The sequence below is a fragment of the Crinia signifera genome, chromosome 4 (genome assembly GCF_055691185.1).
Source record: "Crinia signifera chromosome 4, ASM5569118v1, whole genome shotgun sequence".
In the NCBI taxonomy this organism is placed as follows: Eukaryota; Metazoa; Chordata; class Amphibia; order Anura; family Myobatrachidae; genus Crinia; species Crinia signifera.
In genome coordinates this window covers 261,056,733-261,077,962 of record NC_139220.1, presented here as the reverse complement: position 1 = coordinate 261,077,962, position 21,230 = coordinate 261,056,733, and the positions used below count along the sequence as shown (strand labels likewise).

Below are 21,230 nucleotides of genomic sequence, written 5' to 3'. Positions count from 1 at the left end.
TTAGTTAGTATTGTTAATATTCTGTTGTTCCTTTGTTTTGCTAAAGTAAATTAAATATTTTTTTACTACCGCATGTCCTGCACCTAGCAATGATGTGACAGCAGTTTTAGTCAGATGTAATTGGTGGGTGCGCCTTTGCTTCTATTTCTTACAAAAGTAATGTAATTATTAATGTGCCTTCTGGCTATGCTCTCTGTGCTGAACATTGGTCTCCTATTCTCTGTATGCAAATCATGATGGCCCATAAATTATTATTATAATAATTTTTTACCGCCATACAGAAATGGGCAAAGCACAATTCAAAAGAGGAGTCGCAGGCAAAGTCTAAGGACCAGTCACAGGTGTGTGCTCGTATGGGGAGACCGTACAGCGGTTCTATCACACTTGTGTATACTCACACCATCGTCTTGTTCCGTTTGCAATCAGGACTTGGAACTTGAAAACGAAGATCTACGGGAGAAACTGAGGAAGATACAGCATGAGCAGCGCAGCCTGCTAGATAAAGTGGGGGGCTTACAGCTGCAGCTCAACCAGGTGGAGTCCACTATTTAATATTGATTCATTAACCATTGCATGATTATAGATCAGAACAAGGCATGCATTATGTCCTCCTCGGCTATATGCAGTAGTGTGATGCATTTTATATGTGTAGGTCATCATGTATTTGTGTTTATTTATTGACTGGGGTGTGGATACGATAAGAGGAGTGCCCACCCATAATTTCTGCTAACTTCCACTTAAAACAAGGAATTAATTACAAGCGTACCCAACACCCCTTTTATGAAAACAACTGGGAAAATCTCCCTGACCATGTGTACAGACTACAGGAAGTAGCTTATTTCTGCAGCCACAGAGAATTGGGGTGTGGTAGGCTGTGTTTTTGTATGTGGGGGGAACTAGGTGGGGTTTCCAGTAGGGTCTGTGTGCTAGTTACTGTGAGTAATAAACCCTAGGATTGTGCTTTTGTGTCAGACGGGGCACTTACGCTGACTTTGTATTGCAGGAACAGATGATGACTGACGACCTGGAGAACGAGGTAAAAGTCTGGGCTTCCTCACCTCTGGGGTGCGGTGTGCATCTGTGCTTTATGTGGGTCTAACGGAAGCATTTTCTCTTTTTTTTTTGTTTCCCCCTATTGTTCATTCAGAGGGAGGAGCTGAAATCGCTGCTGGAAGTAAAAGAAAAAGAATTGGAAGAGAGTCTGAGAACTATGGAGAACCTGCGAGGAAAAATGCGGCATTATGAGGTAAGAGGGAGAGATGGGGGCGAAGGTATCTGGAAATGTGTAGAGGTTCGGTTCTGAATAGTGGGACAGTGTGAGAAATGGGGACTAAAGACTTCCTGTTCTAGTAAGTGTGGAGTGAGTGAGGACCAATGGAGTGAGGACCAATATAACTTAAAAGGATCACAATACTGTAGTTTATGATGTGTTTCTGAAAAGCTGTATTTTTTTTTTTTTCAACCTGAATATTCTGGCTTTCCTGCAGGATCTCATCCTGCTCTGGGTTCTTGTGTGTGTGTTACTGGCTCGCTGTTGGCAAAAGGGGATTGGTTTGAAATCCCGGTGGTCAAAATACCGACCGCCGAAATTCCGAAAAGGGGGGGGGGGCATGGATTGCCCCCCCCTTCCTTGCGGACTCGCTACGCTCGGCACACCAATTTATTCACCCTCTATGGACACCCACAGAGGGACAAAGTGCTGGGATTTCGGCAGTCGGGATTTAGACCGCCGGGATTTCAACTGCATCCCGGCAAAAGGAAATATGCACATAATTACGGTGATATGTGCTCTTTATGGTTATTGTATGTAATGTCTGCAAGAGACTGGAAGAGATCTAACTTTCCAGTCTAAACATTTTGTAATTAGGTTTTCATAATGTATAGCTAAAAGCATTTTTAAGGTGCGTTATGCAAGTGCTTCATAAAATCCATTTCTGTAAGGTATCCGGTCCCTGGGATGACAATGTCGACCATTAATGGTCGACACCTGAAAATGGTCAACAATACCATAGGGCGGCATTGACAGAAGTTAACAAAGGCTTATGGTTGACATGGACATGGTCGACGTGGGTTTTTCACGTTTTTTTGTGGTGTAGATCGACTTGTTACATACTTTTCTATCCAGGTAGGCATAGATCATGGGTCTTCAACATGTGGCCCTCCAGATGTTGTGAAACTACATGTTCCAACATGCATTGCCACATATTTTTCCTATAGGAGCATGCCAAAACTGTCAGGGCATGCTGGGACATGTAGTTCCAGAACATCTGGAGGGCCACAGGTTGAAGACATGTGGCATAGAGTGAGAATATAATTATGTGACGCGCACAACGCGGCACCTTGCTCGAAGCTTGTTGGGCGCAGTGGTACACTTATATGGTGTCCATATCGACACATGTCATCAGACACAAAAACCCGAGAGAAACTCGTGTCCACCATTTCCATTTTCCATGTCGACCTGTGGTATGTCGACTATTTTCAGATGTTGACCCAGTTACGGTCGACCATTAGTGGTTGACCTAGTGATACTAGGGATGGGGAACCTTCTACCCTCCAGCTGTTGAACTACATATCCCAGCATTCCTTGCAACAGTTGTAGCAGGGCCAAATAGCAAAACTGTAGCAGGGCATTCTGGGATGTGTAGTTTAACAGCTGGAGGGCCAAAGGTTCCCCATCCTTGCCCTATACCATAACCTTCCTGTAGGCAACCAAGTTCCCACATTCTAAAACTTGCTGATCTCAAATATTATGTTTCACCTGATCAATCTTTAAAATATGAAGCTGCATGTGTGGCTAATGTAGAATCAGATTACACAGATTACCAGCAAATTGTGCAGTACATACAGAAGGCGGTTTTCTCGCTGACTCAGACTGAAAATGTTTTGTCAGAACCATTAAATGCAAAAGATAATCATATTCTTGTCCACTGTAGCTCAGGGGGAAGTCTGACCACAGTGTAAACTAGTTTCATATTGTGTTTTCCAGCAGAAGAATTCCTCCACCCCAAGCAGCCCATTCAGCCCTGGTAAATCTATCTCTCTATCTCTCTCTATATACATCTATCTCTCTCTATATATCTCTCTCTATATATCTCTCTCTATATCTCTCTATCTATCTCTCTCTCTCTCTCTCTCTCTCTCATATTATTAGGAGAACTCTGATTTTATCTCTTACGTTTAGGAAAAGAAGAGGTTGTAATGAAGCAGAATCTTGTTCTAAGCCTTGATCCTCAGGTACAGTGTGTAGGTGAAAAGCAATGCAGAATTGTAACTTTACTGCTGTATTTGGCGCCCTCAAGTGGTAGTAATGGACATAAGGATATACATACTAGTTTTATTAATCTGTTGATAGATGAATATCCTTGCGTGTCACACTTCTCAGAGCTGTTTATGTTCCTAACCATATGTGTTTTTGATTTGCAATTGTTTTTATATTAGTTTATAAATTAGCATACTGCACGGCGTGTGTTTATTAACCCTTTGAGTGCCAACGATGCTGTGAGCGATCCTCAAAATATCCGCTAAAAATGCCAGCGCCGCTCACAGCGACTGTTCCTTTTGGTATAAATAAATACAGATACAGCCAAAGTCAATTGATTGACGTTTAGTTAAATATTGCACCCAAAACAAGAACACAGCAACGATGGCGCTCAAAGGTGTAATATCAGTTGAGATTTAAGTGTGTCTCCCTTTGGTACCTTATGTATGATGAATGTTGTTCTACTCTCTCTCCAGCAAGCAGCTAACCTGCCGGCCAGGTCTCAGCTGCGACCTTTGGAGCTTCCTGGGGAGAATACTGAACAGCGTCAAGAGTTGGAGACTGTTCGCAGATACTATGAGGTGGCCAGGGAAGAAGCACTGAGGCTTCAGCAGGAGCTGTCACGGAGATCTTCGGAGTGTTTGGCACTGGCCTCTGAGAGAGACCGAAGCAAGATGGAGTCAGACCAGCAGATCAGACAGCTGGAAGAAGCTCTGCGTGATGTGCAGAAGCGCATGCTAGACTCCGAGAGCAAAGTGAAGCAGATGCAGTCACATTTCCTGGCCCTCAAAGATCACCTGACACAGGAAGCGCTGAGTGGCAACTCTCGTGCGGAGGAACTGCAGGAACAGCTGAGGGAGATAAAGGGGAAATATGAAGGCGCATCTGCCGAAGTTGGGAAGTTACGCAACCAGCTGCGCCACAACGAGCTGTTGGTGCAGGAGCTGCGCAGAGAGGAGGTTCGCTTACGCAAGGAGAACCGTCGCCTGCAGGACGAGCTGGCGGTGTGTGAGGAGGACAAGGAGCATGCAGAGCGAAGGGCTCAGGAAGCTGGAGAGCATCTGGCTCTCTCTGTCACAACAGACAAGTTTGAGAACATGAGATGCCTCCTGACTAATGAGGTGAATGAGAAGTCACGGAGCCTTGAAGAGGCAGAGAAGGCGATGTTACAGCTTAAAGATCAGCTGGAGACTGCAAATGGGGAGAAGAGGAGGTCAGATGCAAAGTGGGAGACACTTAAGAAGGAACTGGATGAAATGAAAGTAAAGAGCAGCACTTTCACCCGGGAAAACGAGAAGCTGCAGGCGGAGAAAGTCTTGCTTCAACGGCAGATTGAGGAGTTAAAGGGGCAGATGAGGAGTAAGCATGTCCCAGCACAGCTGCACGCAGAGACCAAGAGAGCCTGCGAGGAGACCATTGCCCAACTAAGCCAAAAATTAGCTGAGTCTGAGCAGAATCACAAGAAGGCTGAGCTGGAGCAGGGCAAGTTGCTGGAGGAGAAAAAGACCTTAAAGGAGGGCATGGTTCTCCTCCAGGCATCCACGACTCCTCGTAAGGAACATGAAAACGATATGAAGGAACTGCAGTTAAAGGTCAAACAACTGCAGACACAGTTGGCAGAAGCATCAAAGAAATGTGAGGAGGAAGCAAGCAGAGCTAGTTCTCTCCTCTTAGAGAATTCGAGTCTGCGGGAAAACCACATACCGCTGACAACGCACCTGCAGGCCTCTGCCGCACTGACCTCGGAGTTAGAGAAAGCTAAAGCTGAGATGGCCATAACCAGGAAGCAACTAGATAGCGAGACAAGAAATCTGACCGAGATAAGGGCAGAGTTACAGAGCGAGGTCAGTAAACAAGCAGCCCTGCAAGCACAGCTGGTCAGAGAGAAGGCACTGAAGTCCGAATTGCAGTATCAGCTGCAGAGTAAGGTTGCAAAAGAGGCCGAATTGCAAGAAAGACTGAACAGCGAGGCTGCAATAAATGCAGAATTGCAATCTCAAATATCTAAAGAATCTAGTACACATGAAGAGTTGAAGTCACAGCTGCAGAAATTGAATGAACAGATACAATCCGTTTATGTGACTAAGAAGCAGCATGAGGAGAAAGTGTCAGAGCTGCAGAAATGCGAAGAGCAGATGAAGCAAGCGTATTTAAAGGCCCATGCGGATTACCAGAGCGAAAAAGAGGAGGCTAAGAGGCTGCAGGCAGCGATCAAAGAACAGAGAGCAGAGCTGGACACACTGCAGCGCTGCATCGCTGAAAAGTATGCGCCACTTACTAGCATGGAAGAAAAGGAGAAGAGCTTCCAGGCAGTACGGAAAGAAATGGAGTCAGAGTTACAGAAACAGTGCCGTGTAATGCAGGAGACTCGAGATGCTCTCTTAAAGCAGCAACAGGAAACTTTGAACCTGAGGGAGAAACTGGAGATTGCTGAGCGCAGCCTTCTTGATGAACGCGCAGCTCGAAAGCAGGAAGAGGGTTCAATGCTTAGAGAGTTGGAGGAACTGCGCGGTTGCGTGGAGAATTTACAGAAGTCGCAAGTGGAGGCCACAGAGAAACACAATTTGTTGCAGCAAGAGAATCTCCAGGCCACTAAGAATTTGAAGGAACTTCAGGAATGTCTGAACAGTCAATACATCCCCATAGAGAATCACAATGAGCTGAAGACCGTGCTGAAAAACACCAAAGCGACTTTAGAGGCGGAGCTGAAGGCCCAGGTTAACTTGAGTGAGAAGATGCAGGAGAAAGTCCGGAATTTGCAGCAGGAATTTGAGAAACAGAAAGGTTGTTCTGTCCCTAGCACACAGCATGCTGAGGAAAAGGATGCCTGGGAGAGGAGAGAGGCTGCTACACAGAAGCTATTAAGGGAAAAGGAGGAGACTTTGCAGGCAGCTGAAAAGGAGAGGAATAGACTCCAAGAGGAGTTGAGGAGGGCACAGCTAAACCTACAGGAACTGCAGAACATTAGGGAAAGGGAAAAATCAGATTCTGGTGCTGTGAAGGCCGCTCTAGAAGCACAAGTGGCCCAGCTGGAGGAAGCCAGCAATAGGTATACTGAGGATAGCAAGCAAGTTGCCCAAGAACTGAAAGAGGCACTGAAGCAAAGCGATAAACTAAGGCAGAAGATCAACGGTCAAGAACAAGAGATCGCTCAACTCATGGGGAGGCAAGAACAGTCACGGTCTACCATAGCGGAACTGCAGGAAACCATTCAGAGCTCCTCCAGAGACCTAGAAAGTAAAGAAAAGCAGGTGAGACTGTGTACAAACATCTTATATCGAGTACTGCATTTTACGCTGTTGCACTAAACTGTAAAGCTCATCTCCTAATCCCAAATATTAATGTGTGTGGGTGGTGCTAGAATAGCCTTAGTCAATTCTAAAAGGGGCAAACTTTTTTTCATGGAGTGCCATATCAAGAAAATAGTGGAACACAGAAATTTTAGCCTCCCAGCAATTAGGTAAGGGTTCTTTATTCTCTAGTAATATTAAAACTAATAAAGTCCTTGAATTTAAATTACTTTTAAAAATTTTTAGTTTTCAGTATTACTCTCTGCGATGAGACGCATTATATGCCACACATTTGTACCCCAAATTTATCATGCCTCACAGCAGTGCCACAGTTGTGCCACACATCTGTGGCCATTACTCATGACCCACACCTCAGTGCTCCCCGAGCTCAGCATTCTATCCAAGGTGCTTCTCAGTTTCACACACTGGGTGCCCTGCTACAATACAGGGGACGCATTGCAGCAGATGCCCCTGCTTTACACTGAGATTGGGATGCTGTGATTTCGGAATCAAGTTTATTAGGAGTGTTCTAACTTTCTAATTCTGTTTAATTTTAAATGTGTAAAGATGGAATTCTACCACATTGTTAATATGTCTGCTGTGTGAGTCTCTACCAGAGACCTTGGTCTGATGTATACCCTTTCTCTCTTGCCAAGATTCGTTCTCTTCTTAACGATGTGGACAGGCTGAAGCGCACTATGACTCAGCATCCGGGGAAGAGCCAATCAGCAGAGGTTCTACAGAAGCAGATCAAATCACTACAGTGCCAATTGGATGTAAGAAGGATCACATGACTCCTTTTATCCCTAAATCGTAGGCAAAAGATGTACTCAGACCTGCGGTGAATGCCTATTTGGCTACCCACCTTACTATGACTGGAGACTGTTGTAAGATGACAGCATAAGTAGGCTAATACCGGTGATCTGCTGTAAACTCCAATTTATTAAAATGGCCAAACTTGACATTAATGTCCCTTGCTTCTGTGAACAGTTACATTTGGTTGCTGTGCTCTTCAACATAATGAAATCGACTTCTACATCTCCACATGACAATGTTGTCGTCAGCACCATCATTTCATGTTTTCTGTTATGGTTCTCTCTGCTTTGTCACAGGAGACCCAGCGTAGACACCAAGAGATCATCTCGATATATCGGTCACACCTGCTGAGCGCTGTGCAGGTAAGGAGAGGATCTCTGTATAGTTCTCACAATAGATTTATTTCTATCTGGAAAAGAAGTCTGCAGTGCAGAGTATCCATCCCTCCCTCCCTTCACGGGATGCCTGACATTATATATGACCCTGCACACCTATATTGTTGCTTCTTTCTTTAAGCATAAATAACAAATAATATGTATATTTTTAATCTAGCGCAGAATGAGCTTGTCGAATTGCCTCTTCTAATGTAATGTGTGTCTCCACAGGGCCACATGGATGCAGATGTACAAGACGCATTGCTACAGATCATACACATGCGGCAAGAAATTGTCTGCTGATTTTCCTGCTGCTGCCACGGAATATATAAACGGGCGGGGTAGCGGGCAATGCAACTCTCACAGAGGACAGTTCTGTAAACTCTACAATACACACACACACCTCACAGCCAGTAAGCACTTTGCAAAGAAAGTGCGTAATGTCACAGACACTGGATATAATGTGGTCACTACAGGTGGATAAAAGGGATACATAGGTATATTAAAGGGGAATTGTAATGTGATTGGAGGATGTGACCATTAGGATTTCAGAGAGTAATAGGAAAGTGTTGATCTGAGGAGAGGAAATGGGAAATGTGGATGTGAAGAAAGAAAAGCAAGTGATGAGGGATACGTGAGAGCTGGGAGAGGAAAGGGAGATGTGATGAAGGTGTAAGAGTGGTGGTGAGGGGGGAGGAGTAAGTCTGGACCTGGCGGATGATGTGGAAGGACGTAGAAAGGAGCTCAGTGGAAATGTCATGGAAGTGTTTTGATCTTTATAGAAAATACAAGGCCATAGTAATGTATAAACACTGATAGAATGAAGGTGGCCTGTATTAGCACAGACACTAAAGAGTATGGGACCTATGAAATTAATAATGGAGGTTCCCATTGGAATCCAGCACACTTGGTTTTTTATTAACGCTAATTATTTGTCAGTCATGGGTTGGGTTTGCTAGTCTATTAGGTATAATGAACTATGAGCTCATTGTGGGTTCTTTTCTATTAGAGTCTCTGATTGGGTAGAGCATGGAGGCTGCTAGCTGTTTATTGGTTGGTGCTGCTCGTCTGCTTTTTAAACTCGCTCCGTAAGGCACACCAACAGTCCAGGTTGTAGTAGATCTATGTACAGGTGATTAAGCACCACCTACATTTTTTGTTCACCATCTGCGCTTAAGCATGGATATCCTTAACACTGTGAGGACTGAGCTTGAGAATCCCGTAGAGGTTTTTAGCGGTTGGTTGGGTGGGTGGCACAGGGCTGTAACACACTGCATCTAGGCACTGCAGGACTCTTGTCAAACACAACTAATATGGAAACTCTTCTGGTTAGATGAGTGTGTTTTCAGCCATTTCATGTATGGAGGGAACGTCTTGGATCCATTGAACTAGCGGATCTGATCCTTCTGCCATGATTGCCATCTTGTTCTGCCAGTGGTGGGAAACATTTGAGTGAGAACCAAAGAAACCAAGCAAAACACAGTGACATGGTGGCATCCGGAGAGAGAAGAGACCAAGACTAGCAAACATTGCAGTATCCTCATTACCTGTATGTCATGGGCTTGGCTGGCCGTTTCTTTTTGTATATTATTATTATTTTTTTATTTTAAAAGAGACTTTTAGATTTATCTTTATACCAGTTTACACTTTCCAATACAAGTTTACACTCCCAGTACATAGATAGAGATCTATATTTATAAATATATATATATTTTGTATGGATATTTGGATTCATTTACCTATTCTGTGGAATTGATCAGCTGGTCTGAAACCAGTTCCATGTGAGCTAATTTAGTAGTGTATAGTCCTAGAGGTGGCAGAACTCCTACAGTATTCATGTAGTCCTATAGGTTGGGGGTAACGCACCTACTTTACTTTCTTGTCCTAGTTATTTATGTAGCTGCATACATCTTCACTCAATGACCTCTGCTTTAGGAGTGTTGGGTGTCATCTGGGCAAATATGTAGCGTTCTTGTCTGTACTCTGAGGTATATTATACTAAGGGCTTCTGAACTGGATTAATATAAATGAAAATAAATGTAGATTGTGCGCAATTCCTTCTTGTGGTGTGTTTCTTTCTGTGTCTGTGTTGCTAGAGCATATTCTTGGGATGGGTATTTATTTATTTTATTTATTAACAGTTGGTTATATAGCGCAACATATTCCATTGCGCTTTAAGGAGACGGTGTATTAAACTGGGTAGTTACAGACAGTCAAAGGTATGAGGGCCCTGCTCGCAAGCTTACAATCTATAGGGAAATAGGCATTGATACACAAGGATAGATATTCTTTATTGCATAAAGTCCACCAGAATGCAAAGGTTCCTGGTGTGCTGTAAGATACGGTGAGCCAGCAGTTGAGCCATGGGTATGGAGGATGGAACATGTGAAGAAAAGAGTGGATATGTGTGGACTGTACAGTGGGGATATGATTAGATAGGAACAGTATATGAAGGTTAAGTGGCTGGTTCTTGAATTTGATAAGCTTGCCTGAAGATGTGAGTTTTCAGGGAACGCTTATAGGTTGTAGTAAGTGCATACTAGACATATAGCATCCTGTGCCACTATTGCAGTAAGTTGCTCTAAATTACATGTAACTTTAGTGTCTCTTCTGCTTGACCTTGATTTCTGATTAGCCGTACATCAAACACAGTGATTATGCAACACAATGAACATTAGTGATCCAACCGATGTATGTAAAATAAGCAGGTACTTGTGTATTATCACGGCGCCCACTACGCTATTTGCGTAGAGGGCAATTCACGGTAGTGAAATCGCTTCGCATGCCATATTGTATGGCATGCGATGCGATTTTCCTATCTAATGTATTCACTGCTCTGTGTGAGTGAATCCATTAAAAAGATAGGCTGCGATAAAAAATCGCATCGCATGCCATAATTGTATGCCATGGGAGGCGATGGTGTGCGATTAAAAATCGCATCCCATCACCTTGCATGCCATTATGGCATGCAATGAGATATGGGTTCTGATGGAACCTAGAATAATGCCATTTAATGGTAAAATGACGTCATTTATTTTGGACCCCACACTATGCACATCATCCCGAAGTGTAGCGAGCCCCGCAAGGGGCGGGGGCACGCATCTGACCGACCTTTTCATACCCCCACTATCCACGTTGGCGTGGAGTTGATTTCATATAGCTTGGCGAGCGCACGCGTAATACATGTTACATAATACGCATCCCCTCGTCACACGGACGCGTACCGCTGCCTCTCGCGGGGCTTGCTGCGCTTGCCACGCTTCGGGATCACGTCTATACTGGGTGGGGGGGGCATTAATAAATTACATTATATGTCATTTAATGCTTTAGTACATTAAATGCCATTATAAGCATCAAAATCGCATACCATAACGGCATGCAATGCGATTTCACTACGTTTGCGTACGTACTAAATTCGGGCGCCGTGATAATACACAAGTACCAATAAGCATACTCCCTAAATTTGTAAGTGGCTGCTGTCATTAGGTAACCAGATGTCGTATCCTGTGTGATTAAGCCGTGATTGTGGTCTATCATCCCACAAGGGAGTAACCATACAAATGTACATCAATGCATAGGAGATCTAGAACAATGATACACACTCTGGGTTGGAGGGATGGGGGATGTGAGGGGCAGGGTAGAGCGACTCATTATGTGAAGTGTAGGAAGTAAATCCTGATTCAGTGATCCTATAAACAAAAGGTGGGTGAGCACACAGTTCAAGGTCGTCGATGGGGGATGGAAGACCGAAACTGAGGTGCACTGGTTGCAGGGATAAATGCCAGAATGAGAGAACAAGGGGAGGGGGTCCCTCTACTTGAGGGTTTGCAGTCAAAAGTAATGGGGCCTACACACGGGGCGACTGTGCTGAGTGATCTGAGCAATGCTAGATCGCTCAGCACACAGCTGGTGAGAACACTGGCCCTGACTGGCAATTTGACTAGATTTGTCTTGCATGCAGGATCTTAATTGCCCGACGATAGCAACCCGCGGGGCCACACATCGGTATGGCTATGGCCCCTACACACCGAGTGATGGACGTAATTTTCTAAGCGATCTGGTCAGATCGCTTAGAAAATGGGCTGAAATCGCCCCTTGTGTGTTCCCCATAAAAGGCTACTTATTCCTTGCTGGCAAATGTTCCCGGTGTCTTCTAGACATCGTATGTAGTATGTGTAGCGCCATATTGTCTCCAGGGAAAGATGGGCTGTAAGATCAGGCAGGCATCCAAACAGTAACCTCATACACCAGTGTGCTATATATTTGTGGCTTATCTGGTGATTGTTGTCCCTCACTTTACCCATTTTATAATCTTGTCAAGCTCTTATGTATATAGGAAAGGGGCTCTAGACAGCACACAGACTGCTTATAATGAGACCTTGCTGAGATTCATAGTTACAGGCGCACTTTACAATCAAACAGAAATATATATATATATGAGAGAGATTGCCGGCACTCACTGTAGTATGGGTGTATATATACACTGTTGTTCGGTCTAGCACTCCAAATAACTCCAGTGGCAATATATGTCTGGTGCCCTCACAAGGATGGGTAAATAGAGGCAGGGTTGGTGCGTCACTCAGACAGAATGTCCGCACTCTATCCCAAGCTAGGGAAGTAAAATAGGGGGTGCTCCAAAAGATGAATGGACATCAACGGTACACTGCTGGTGGAATGGGCACTCACCAAGGTCAAGGTTTACAAAATTGTATTAATGCGTATTCATAATCTTACCATCGACGTGATGTTTTGGTCTTGGACATCATCAGGATACAGTACAGCATTTCATAGAACAAGCAACCAGGCATCCATCCTTCTCTGGATGGTGATGGTCTGTCTAAGACCGAAACATCATGTCGATGGTATGGTAAACCTTGACCTTGGTGAGTGCTCACTCCACCAGCAGTGTGTGTGTGTGTGTGTGTGTGTGTGTATGTATGTATGTATGTTTAAGAAAAGGTTTTTTTTTAATCCGCACATAATCTCATAACAATATTTAATATTTATTAAACCAATACATACCTAGGATCCGATGTTCCCGATATAGGGAACATCGGAAGCCAAATAGCATGCTTTTTTAGGGCTTCCAAGCCCGATGCGCTGCCGATGCGCGCTCCCGTGTGAGCGCATATCGGCAGCCAGATAGAGAGGGCAGGCAACACTATATAGTGCAGATCTGCACTATATAGTGTAAATTGTGCCTCTCTGGCATGCCCTGAGATGCGAGTCCCGATGCGATCTGATCGCGTCGGGACTTGCATCTCACAGCAGCATCTGCCGTGTGTGTACACCTTAAGACAGTAGAACAATTTAAACATGCTTGGGATAGGCATATGAATATCCTTACAAAGAAATAAGGATTAAAAAGGGTTGAGATTACCTGAAGGTTAAAAAAAGGGGCAGACTAGATGGGCCAAATGGTTCTTATCTGCCGTCAAATTCTATGTTTCCTTCCGGGCGGCAGCTTCTCTCCAATAGGTACCTCTCAATGGTAAATCTAGAATAAAAGTGAGTGTAGCGCCCTCTGGTGTAGTATGTAATAATTTTTTGTGAAAAATCCTTCACCTTGGACAGACAGCACCCCAACAAATAAAAGAAGTACCGTGAACAGTGGTCTCCAACCACTGTGTTTTGAGCCTGTGCTATGAGTCTCTAGGTTTCCGGGAATATTTCAGAAACTTTGTGTTCTTTTCCCCAAAATTCTCATGATTTATACATGCAGGGAAAAAATACAGGAACAATATAGTGTAATATTGTAAATTACATTTTAATAAAACCGCAAGTTAACAACTAGAAAGCACGGATAAAACGCATTGAGGGGACTATGACTGGTGGCAGATGATCAGAATTAACATATGCAACCTGAGCATACACCAGATAAGCCTAACTCTCTTTTTTTTAACATTGTACGAGCAACTTCGTTGTTCTCTTGTGGTTCTTTATCCTCATCGTCTGCTTGGGAAATGACATTAGCTACTACTGATATCCCTTCTATACGATTATTGCTAGACTTATCTCAATATGACTCCTAAATAAATGTAATGACATGTAAATATGAGGATTGGAAATATTTAAGATTGAAGTCCACTAATTAATAATAGGCTGTTTTAGCGGAGCGCTGCATCCTGCCCGATTTTTAAAGGGCAAAATGCGCCCTGCTAGAACAGCCTGCTGCCTGTCCCTGCTGGTGCGCACGGGAAGCCCAGCACCGCCGTAGATGCCGGCGGTTTCCTGGCCCTGCCCCCTTTGATGTTGCAGGCCTGGGCCCGCCCACAACGGTCCGCCCCCATTATGCTGCCCTCGTGCCCAGTTCCTAGAAGGAACACTAAAAAATGAGTAATTGTGTAAAATATCACATGCTACGTTTTATTCATTGTGTTTGGGAATGTGGGAAATTTAGGAAATTCTGGTATAAATTGGTTAATTTCATCAATCATATGTTCTCTACAAGTTTAATCCACGAGCCTCCGGCTTGTCTTTTGGGAATTTTTAAAAACTGTGATTTAGGTCCTGAGAAGAAATTTAGGATTTTTCTATTGGTGGTTATCCTCACTATTGCTAAAAAATAATTATTGTTCATTGGACGACTAGATTACCCCTTATAAGAAGTCAAGCAAAAATGCAGATACTTTACTTTGGCAGAAGATCTACTATCCCTGATATTAATAAGAGTAGAAGTTCTATCTAAAGTGGGAGGCTTTTATTAACACTTTAGATCAGTGTTTTTCAACCACTGTGCCGTGGCACACGTGTGCCTTGAGCTGTTCTCAAGTGTGCCCCCAGATCTAGAGATGCCCAAACCAGTTTACAGCCACCACCAGTTCAACAGTTATTTACTGGTCTCTACTTTTCATGTAAAGGACCAATGTATGTTATTTTGTTACCAGTGTGTTTGTTTTTTATATTGGGGCCAATAGGTTTGTTTTTTCCTGTGGGGGCCAATGTGTTTTGCCCCGTGCGGATCTCATGGTGTGCCTTGGCAATTTTAAAATCATATTTAGTGTGCCGCAAGGTAAAAAGGTTGAAAATCACTGCTTTAGATGCAACAACTCCAAATCATATTCTTAAGCTATATGAGAACACTGACTGGAACTTGCCATGCTTTGGTCACTAGAATAATCTCACTCTATGCCCACTTGAATAGTAAAGTATGAAAAAGCACCTTTGAAAAAAAAAAGTGCTGGAGCTGTGGGGCTGTTTTTCACTTTTTGAAGCATAGTGCATCTGGCCCAATACAGTGTAACAATGGGGGAGATGTACTAACAAAACTTTAAGAGCATCCACTCAGCTGTCATTTCATAGACTGTGCTAGATAAAGGCATTACAGTATTAACAGATTGGTTGCTTTAGGCCAGTGGTTGCCAACCCATCTCCAGTAGCTTGCGGCAGCGATCTGGGTAGCTTGACCACTCTGCAGCTGCCCGTACCTCCATTACCCACCACTGCTTGCCTTCTCTCTCTGAGGGGAGGAGAGCACATCACATGTCTCTCCTACCCCTCATTGCGCATCTCTGTGACTGGGCCATCTGCCAATCAGAGCTTGCGGGCCCGGCATTCAATCAGGAGCCGGTCCGCGAGCTTTGATTTGCTGACGGTCCAGTCACAAGTAAGTGAGGGGAAGGAGAGATGCGTGGTGTGCTGTGCTCTTCTCCCCTGAGAAGGAGAACAGCGGCGTCGACGACACAGACCGTGACACTGGACTGTCCTCTCCCCGGCAGCAGCAACAATGGTGAGTGTGCTGCTGCTGGGAAAGGCACTGTGGGGCATACTTGTTTCTGGCACTGTGGGGCATTCCTGTTTCTGGCACTATCGGGGGCATATGTGTATCACACCTGTTTTCATTGGCTGCACCCCATGTGGCATGTGGCTACAGCTCGAGTAGCTCACTCCCCCAAAAAGTTTGGAGACCTCTGTTTTAGGCAATGTCTGCTGTGGGAAGGGCTACTGTTCTAATATACCTGCTGGTGCCCTTTGACATCGGTGAGGGTGCGGATTATGGAATCACAACGTAAGTATGCCAGGGCAAGTTAGGGTCAGGTCTGGGATGAGGTGGGTAGGTTTAGGACAGTTATGGCTAACCTTGACACTCCAGCTGTTGTTGAACTACACATCCCAGCATGCCCTGCATCAGTTTCAGCATGGCCTAATAGTAAAAATGATGTAGGGCATGCTGGGATGTGTAGTTTAACAACAGCTGGAGTGTCAAGGTTAGCAATCACTAGTTTAAGCACTAGAGCAGGCTTTCTCAACCACGGTCCTCAAGTCACACCAACAGTACAGGTTTTGTAGATATCCAGGCTTGAGCACAGGTGACTTAATTAATACCTGAGTGATTCTGATTAAACCATCTGTGCTGAAGCCTGGATATCACTAAAACCTGCACTGTTGGTGTGCCTTGAGGACCGTGGTTGGGAAAGCCTGCACTAGAGGGTGAGCAGCACTAAAGGCTTATACATATGGGGTGAATTTAGCCCATTTTCCAAGCAATCTAACTAGATTGCTTAGAAATTCAGCATGGATTGCACAGTGTGTGTATGCCACTGAGTGACGGTCCCACGCACCACTATCGCCCACTCAGATCTTGACCACATATAGCACAATCTTAAATGTGTGTGTGTGTGTGTGTCTGGCAATGTGGACAGATTACAGGAAAGGTTTCTATGTTGAACACACTTTTTATTGGTCACAGTGCCAAACACAATGCTGCCGATAGAACAGCTGTGCTGTATAATATAACCAACTAGTTATTCTATAACTAATAACTGTGAATATCAAGCGTAATAAGAAGTGGTATGTACTATGGCTATCTGTTCAAGGTGAGTGAGATGTCATAGTGTTACTGCAATGAAATATCTTAAAATGTTGCTAGCGCCTGTCTGCACGTGATTGCAGGTGCAGCGTCTGGTGTCCCTATCCTGTGAAACAGGACACTGCAGTCTTGCTCGGAGTGAATGCAGTTTCAGGTAGGGACTTAGGAATAATCTGGGGGTGGTGGGGTGAAGAGTCAATAGGTGATGACAAGTTGGTGCTGACAGTGGCACCAGAGGCTGGCGTCTCGACCTCTGGTGGTACACCCACACGTACCTGGTGGATCCGCTGCTCTCGATCGTCCCTCAGTGTCTTAATCTTCTACCCCTGTATTTAAGATTTTCACGCACCACCCAATAGGAGCAGAGCGCAGCACTACTAAAATCATTGTCCCTTACCCATATAAGGTCAGTCACCTGTCAGTACTACAGCTAGCTCCAACCACTAGTGACTTCACCAAAAAAAATCTTCTCTCAAACATATAGGGTGGGATTCTCTATTGCTTACCGACGCGGTCTGGGGTCCTTTTCTATGCAGTTATCTCCTTCGGATATGCTTTATTCTTTTTTCCCTGAAGTGCGATCACCGCACTTCCGCATTCCTTCCTGTTTCGTCACAGTGCTGGCTCCCCATTGGACTGTATTGCCTTCACTCCTATTCCCTATGCTCTAACACCCGCACCGAAGTAAAGTAGACTGTTTAACTTCACCACCTCAAGCTTGCGAAGTTGTACAGCCTGCTTTACTATTGAGTGGGCATTAGAGCACAGGGAATAAGCTAGCTGAGATAAATGTTAAAGGAACGATTAAGGTTTTGTTTTATGCTAGGCGAGGCACTAGCGAAGCATGTTTGCGTACTTACAGAGGCACAGGGATCCTAAGTACTCCTTAGACTCTAAAGGCCCCCATACACTACGAGATTTATCTGACCTGTAAAATTGCATCTGATTTCCCTTGAACTGCCCTGGCAGCTTCCCAGGAGGCCTAGATACAATTTGACACTTGATGTGCCATTTTTTACATCCAATTTGCGTCAGATAAATCACATGTGATTTATCACATGTGATTAATCACGTGATTTATCTGACGCAAATTGGATGTACCATGAGATTTATCTGATGGGATGGCTCTAGGGAGTGGCCTGAACAGTGCTATACCTTGCAGGTATTACTGTTCTGAGAAAAGCAGAATGGCAGTATATGAACTGTACATGAATCTGGCATCCCACTGCTGCTGTTTTGGAGTGACAGCCTAGTTTGGGTATGCATATGTATGTATGTATGTATGTATGTATGTATGTATGTATATGTATATATATCTGCTGCGCTATATAAGAAACTGTTAATAAAAAAAATATATATATATATATATATATATATATGTGTGTGTGTGTGTGTGTTCGCTGTATGTCCAGCACTCCTCGCACTTTCCTATATGATTGCCCGGGTGCCCACCTTGATTAGCAATGTTTCACCCATAGATAGCAGCAAAAGAACAGGCGTCACTCCGGGTCTTGTATAGCAAAACACGTAAGTTTACTATGTGCTTAACGGTCTATGCCGTTTCGGGCATTGGCCCTTCGTCAGGACCAAACACAACCAAAGTTTTTTTGCTATACAAGACCCGGAGTGACTCCTGTTCTTTTACTGATATATAGGAACAAGTCCATAGGAACATCTAGGAACAAGTCCATAGATGCATACAGTCTACACTGCACTGGAACGCACTTGCCGGTATTTGGTGCCGGAAGTTGCGTCATCAAAATGCTTTGCGTACCACTCACTCGCGGTGAACGCATGTTTACCCAGTGGGCGGAAACTCCTGTGGCGTCAACAAGCCCCGCCCTACAATGGAGCCAGGAAGATCATGGGTACATGTTATCTAGCGTCCCACATTTAGAGTACGTGGAACGCACGGCCATTAAAACACGGACATGGTCATACACTCTGAAAGGCTTGCGTACAACCAGAATAGCAAGTGGAACGCACCTTCCTTATTGGTATTGAATAACCATGGCAACCAGACCAGCATTGCTTAATCTGGTATATCTTGTCACTTTGGACCTAATTTTTAAGCATTCAATGATTATAAATTACACCAAACCAATAGACTCACACTAGGGGAATATACCTGCAAGTGTTGTCCACATAAGTCTTCACATTAAACCTCAGTACCAAACTCATAAGTATATGGTGTTGGCACTCATAGCATTAATATATGCTAATATCTCATAATTATAAAGTGCAAGTTCTGTCATAGCAGTATCTGAGAAAAATATTTAATATCCAGCAGCAGGGGGGGGGGGGGTTTCTGCTGCCAACACCACCACTAACCTCCAGTTGCAGGGCATAGGGGGGGTGGGGGGGCTCTGCTGCCAACACCACCACTGACATCCAGCAGCAGGGCATATGGGGGGGGGGGGGGGGGGGGGACCGGGCTCTGCTGCCCGCGCGCTGACATCCAGCAGCAGCAGGGGGTAGGGGGGTGTCCGGACTCTGCTGCCCGCGCGCTGACATCCAGCAGCAGCAGGGGGTAGGGGGGTGTCCGGGCTCTGCTGCCCGCGCGCTGACATCCAGCAGCAGCAGGGGGTAGGGGGGTGTCCGGACTCTGCTGCCCGCGCGCTGACATCCAGCAGCAGCAGGGGGTAGGGGGGTGTCCGGGCTCTGCTGCCCGCGCGCTGACATCCAGCAGCAGCAGGGGGTAGGGGGGTGTCCGGGCTCTGCTGCCCGCGCGCTGACATCCAGCAGCGGTAGGGGGGTGTCCGGGCTCTGCTGCCCGCGCGCTGACATCCAGCAGCAGCAGGGGGTAGGGGGGTGTCCGGACTCTGCTGCCCGCGCGCTGACATCCAGCAGCAGCAGAGGGTAGGGGGTGTCTGGGCTCTGCTGCCCGCGCGCTGACATCCAGCAGCAGCAGGGGGAAGGGGGGTGTCCGGGCTCTGCTGCCCGCGCGCTGACATCCAGCAGCAGCAGGGGGTAGGGGGGTGTCCGGGCTCTGCTGCCCGCGCGCTGATATCCAGCAGCAGCAGGGGGTAGGGGGGTGTCCGGGCTCTGCTGCCTGCGCTGATATCCAGCAGCAGCAGGGGGGTGTCCGGGCTCTGCTGCCTGCGCTGATATTCAGCAACAGCAGCAGCTGCCCGCGTTGATGCTGACATGACATCCAACAGCAGGGGAGAGTCTCACGTCACTGCCTCTGCTCAGTCTGTCCGGGTTGGAGGATAGGCTAGAGCAGTAGTAGTACCAGGAGGAGGAACCCGGAGTTGTACATATAGATATATCGTATCTGAAACATCGTGGGTGCTGAAAAGCACCCACGATGTGCCCATGATGGCTCAGATTGCGATATATCTTATGTTCTGCAGGTCCGACCACCTGATCCAATCTGATGAGCACGTGAACGCGCATCAGATTGGATCAGATGTCACAAACATGCGATTTTGGGCCGATTTCACCCGATTTATCGGCCCAAAGTGCATAGTGTATGGGGGCCTTTACGGTGTAAAGTTTGTATATTCTCTTTGTGCTTACTACGGTTTCCTTTCACAATCCTAAAATATCCTGGTAGGTTAATTGGCTCCCAACAAATTAACCCTAGAATGTCTGTGTGTGTGCGCATATACATGTGGTAGGGAATATTGATTGTAAGCTCCACTGGGGCAGAGACTGATGTGATTGTTCAACTATTATCTGTACAGCGCTACAGAATATGTGTGCGCTATAGAAATAACTGGAAATAAATATGGTACAGACACAGGGTTTGCAGGTTATAGAGTTTTTTCAGGTTTTATTCTATTGTTAGATGCTTGCAGGCTATGTCTATTATAAATGTCTATGTATGAATACCAGTCCACCATGTGACAAACACAGAGTTAGACATGTCACAACACTAGTGTAAACACTGATGAATCTCCGTCTCAGAGGCTGGCAGGGCAGAGCCTGTGTAAATAACTATGCAGACTGAGGCCAGACTGGGGACCTGCCTCATAATTAGCCATGATCATAACAGAGCAGACAGTGGTATGGGCAGCATTTGACCTGCAAGTCCCTTTGTCTACCCAGTGGTAGTAATTAGCTGGCCTCAGCTCACCCAGAGGTCAGGATTAAGCCAGTCTCTTAGCACATAATGTGAGGACACATAGCTGGCTCTGCTGCTAATCAATGCATCGTTTATTCTCAAGCAGGAAGAAGACACCACTTAGTCAAAATGGCAACCTACAGCGTTCCGTTACAAAATTAAAGATTTCTATTTACATACAGTATATGAAAATTTGGCATAAACTGGGATGCAGCAAATTCAACTCATTGATAACTGCAAAATAAACCATGACAACAGCAGGGACTTCATCTAAGGAGTGTATGCAATATAAATATTATTATATACCATCATGTGTGTGTAAAAGTTAATTTGCATGTAATCTTGTGATTTTTCTAGAAACTAAGCATGGCAGTGTGCTTCTGCACCAGGGCAGCATAAGGGGGGGCTGTCCCGGGCCACCGCAGTCAATAAAGGGGGCGGGTCTGGCCCCCCTGAAGTCCCTGAGCTACAGGGGAAAGCTCCAGGCATCATCATCTACGGCGGCGCTGGGCACACCAGCGGGGACAGGCAGCAGGGCGCATTTTGCCCTTTAAAAATCAGGCAGGGCGCAGCACCCAACTAAAACAGCCTAATAGGAACACTATAATCATGG

At 45.4% G+C, this 21,230-nt stretch overlaps 1 protein-coding gene across 2 annotated transcripts in view; it reads left to right on the top strand.

Annotated features, from left to right (window-relative positions):
* UACA (uveal autoantigen with coiled-coil domains and ankyrin repeats) overlaps window positions 1-9,793 on the top strand; it is a 48,277-nt gene extending 38,484 nt beyond the window's left edge. For both annotated transcript variants that reach the window (XM_083184424.1, XM_083184425.1), the window contains exons 10-19: window positions 282-341; window positions 427-534; window positions 1,004-1,036; window positions 1,148-1,246; window positions 2,987-3,026; window positions 3,182-3,234; window positions 3,736-6,510; window positions 7,206-7,325; window positions 7,662-7,727; window positions 7,971-9,793. In XM_083184424.1, the coding sequence (XP_083040550.1) occupies window positions 282-341; window positions 427-534; window positions 1,004-1,036; window positions 1,148-1,246; window positions 2,987-3,026; window positions 3,182-3,234; window positions 3,736-6,510; window positions 7,206-7,325; window positions 7,662-7,727; window positions 7,971-8,042 (3,426 nt within the window). In that variant the 3' untranslated portion in view covers window positions 8,043-9,793. The remainder of the gene's footprint in view (window positions 1-281; window positions 342-426; window positions 535-1,003; window positions 1,037-1,147; window positions 1,247-2,986; window positions 3,027-3,181; window positions 3,235-3,735; window positions 6,511-7,205; window positions 7,326-7,661; window positions 7,728-7,970) is intronic.
* The last annotated feature ends 11,437 nt before the right edge of the window (window positions 9,794-21,230 follow it).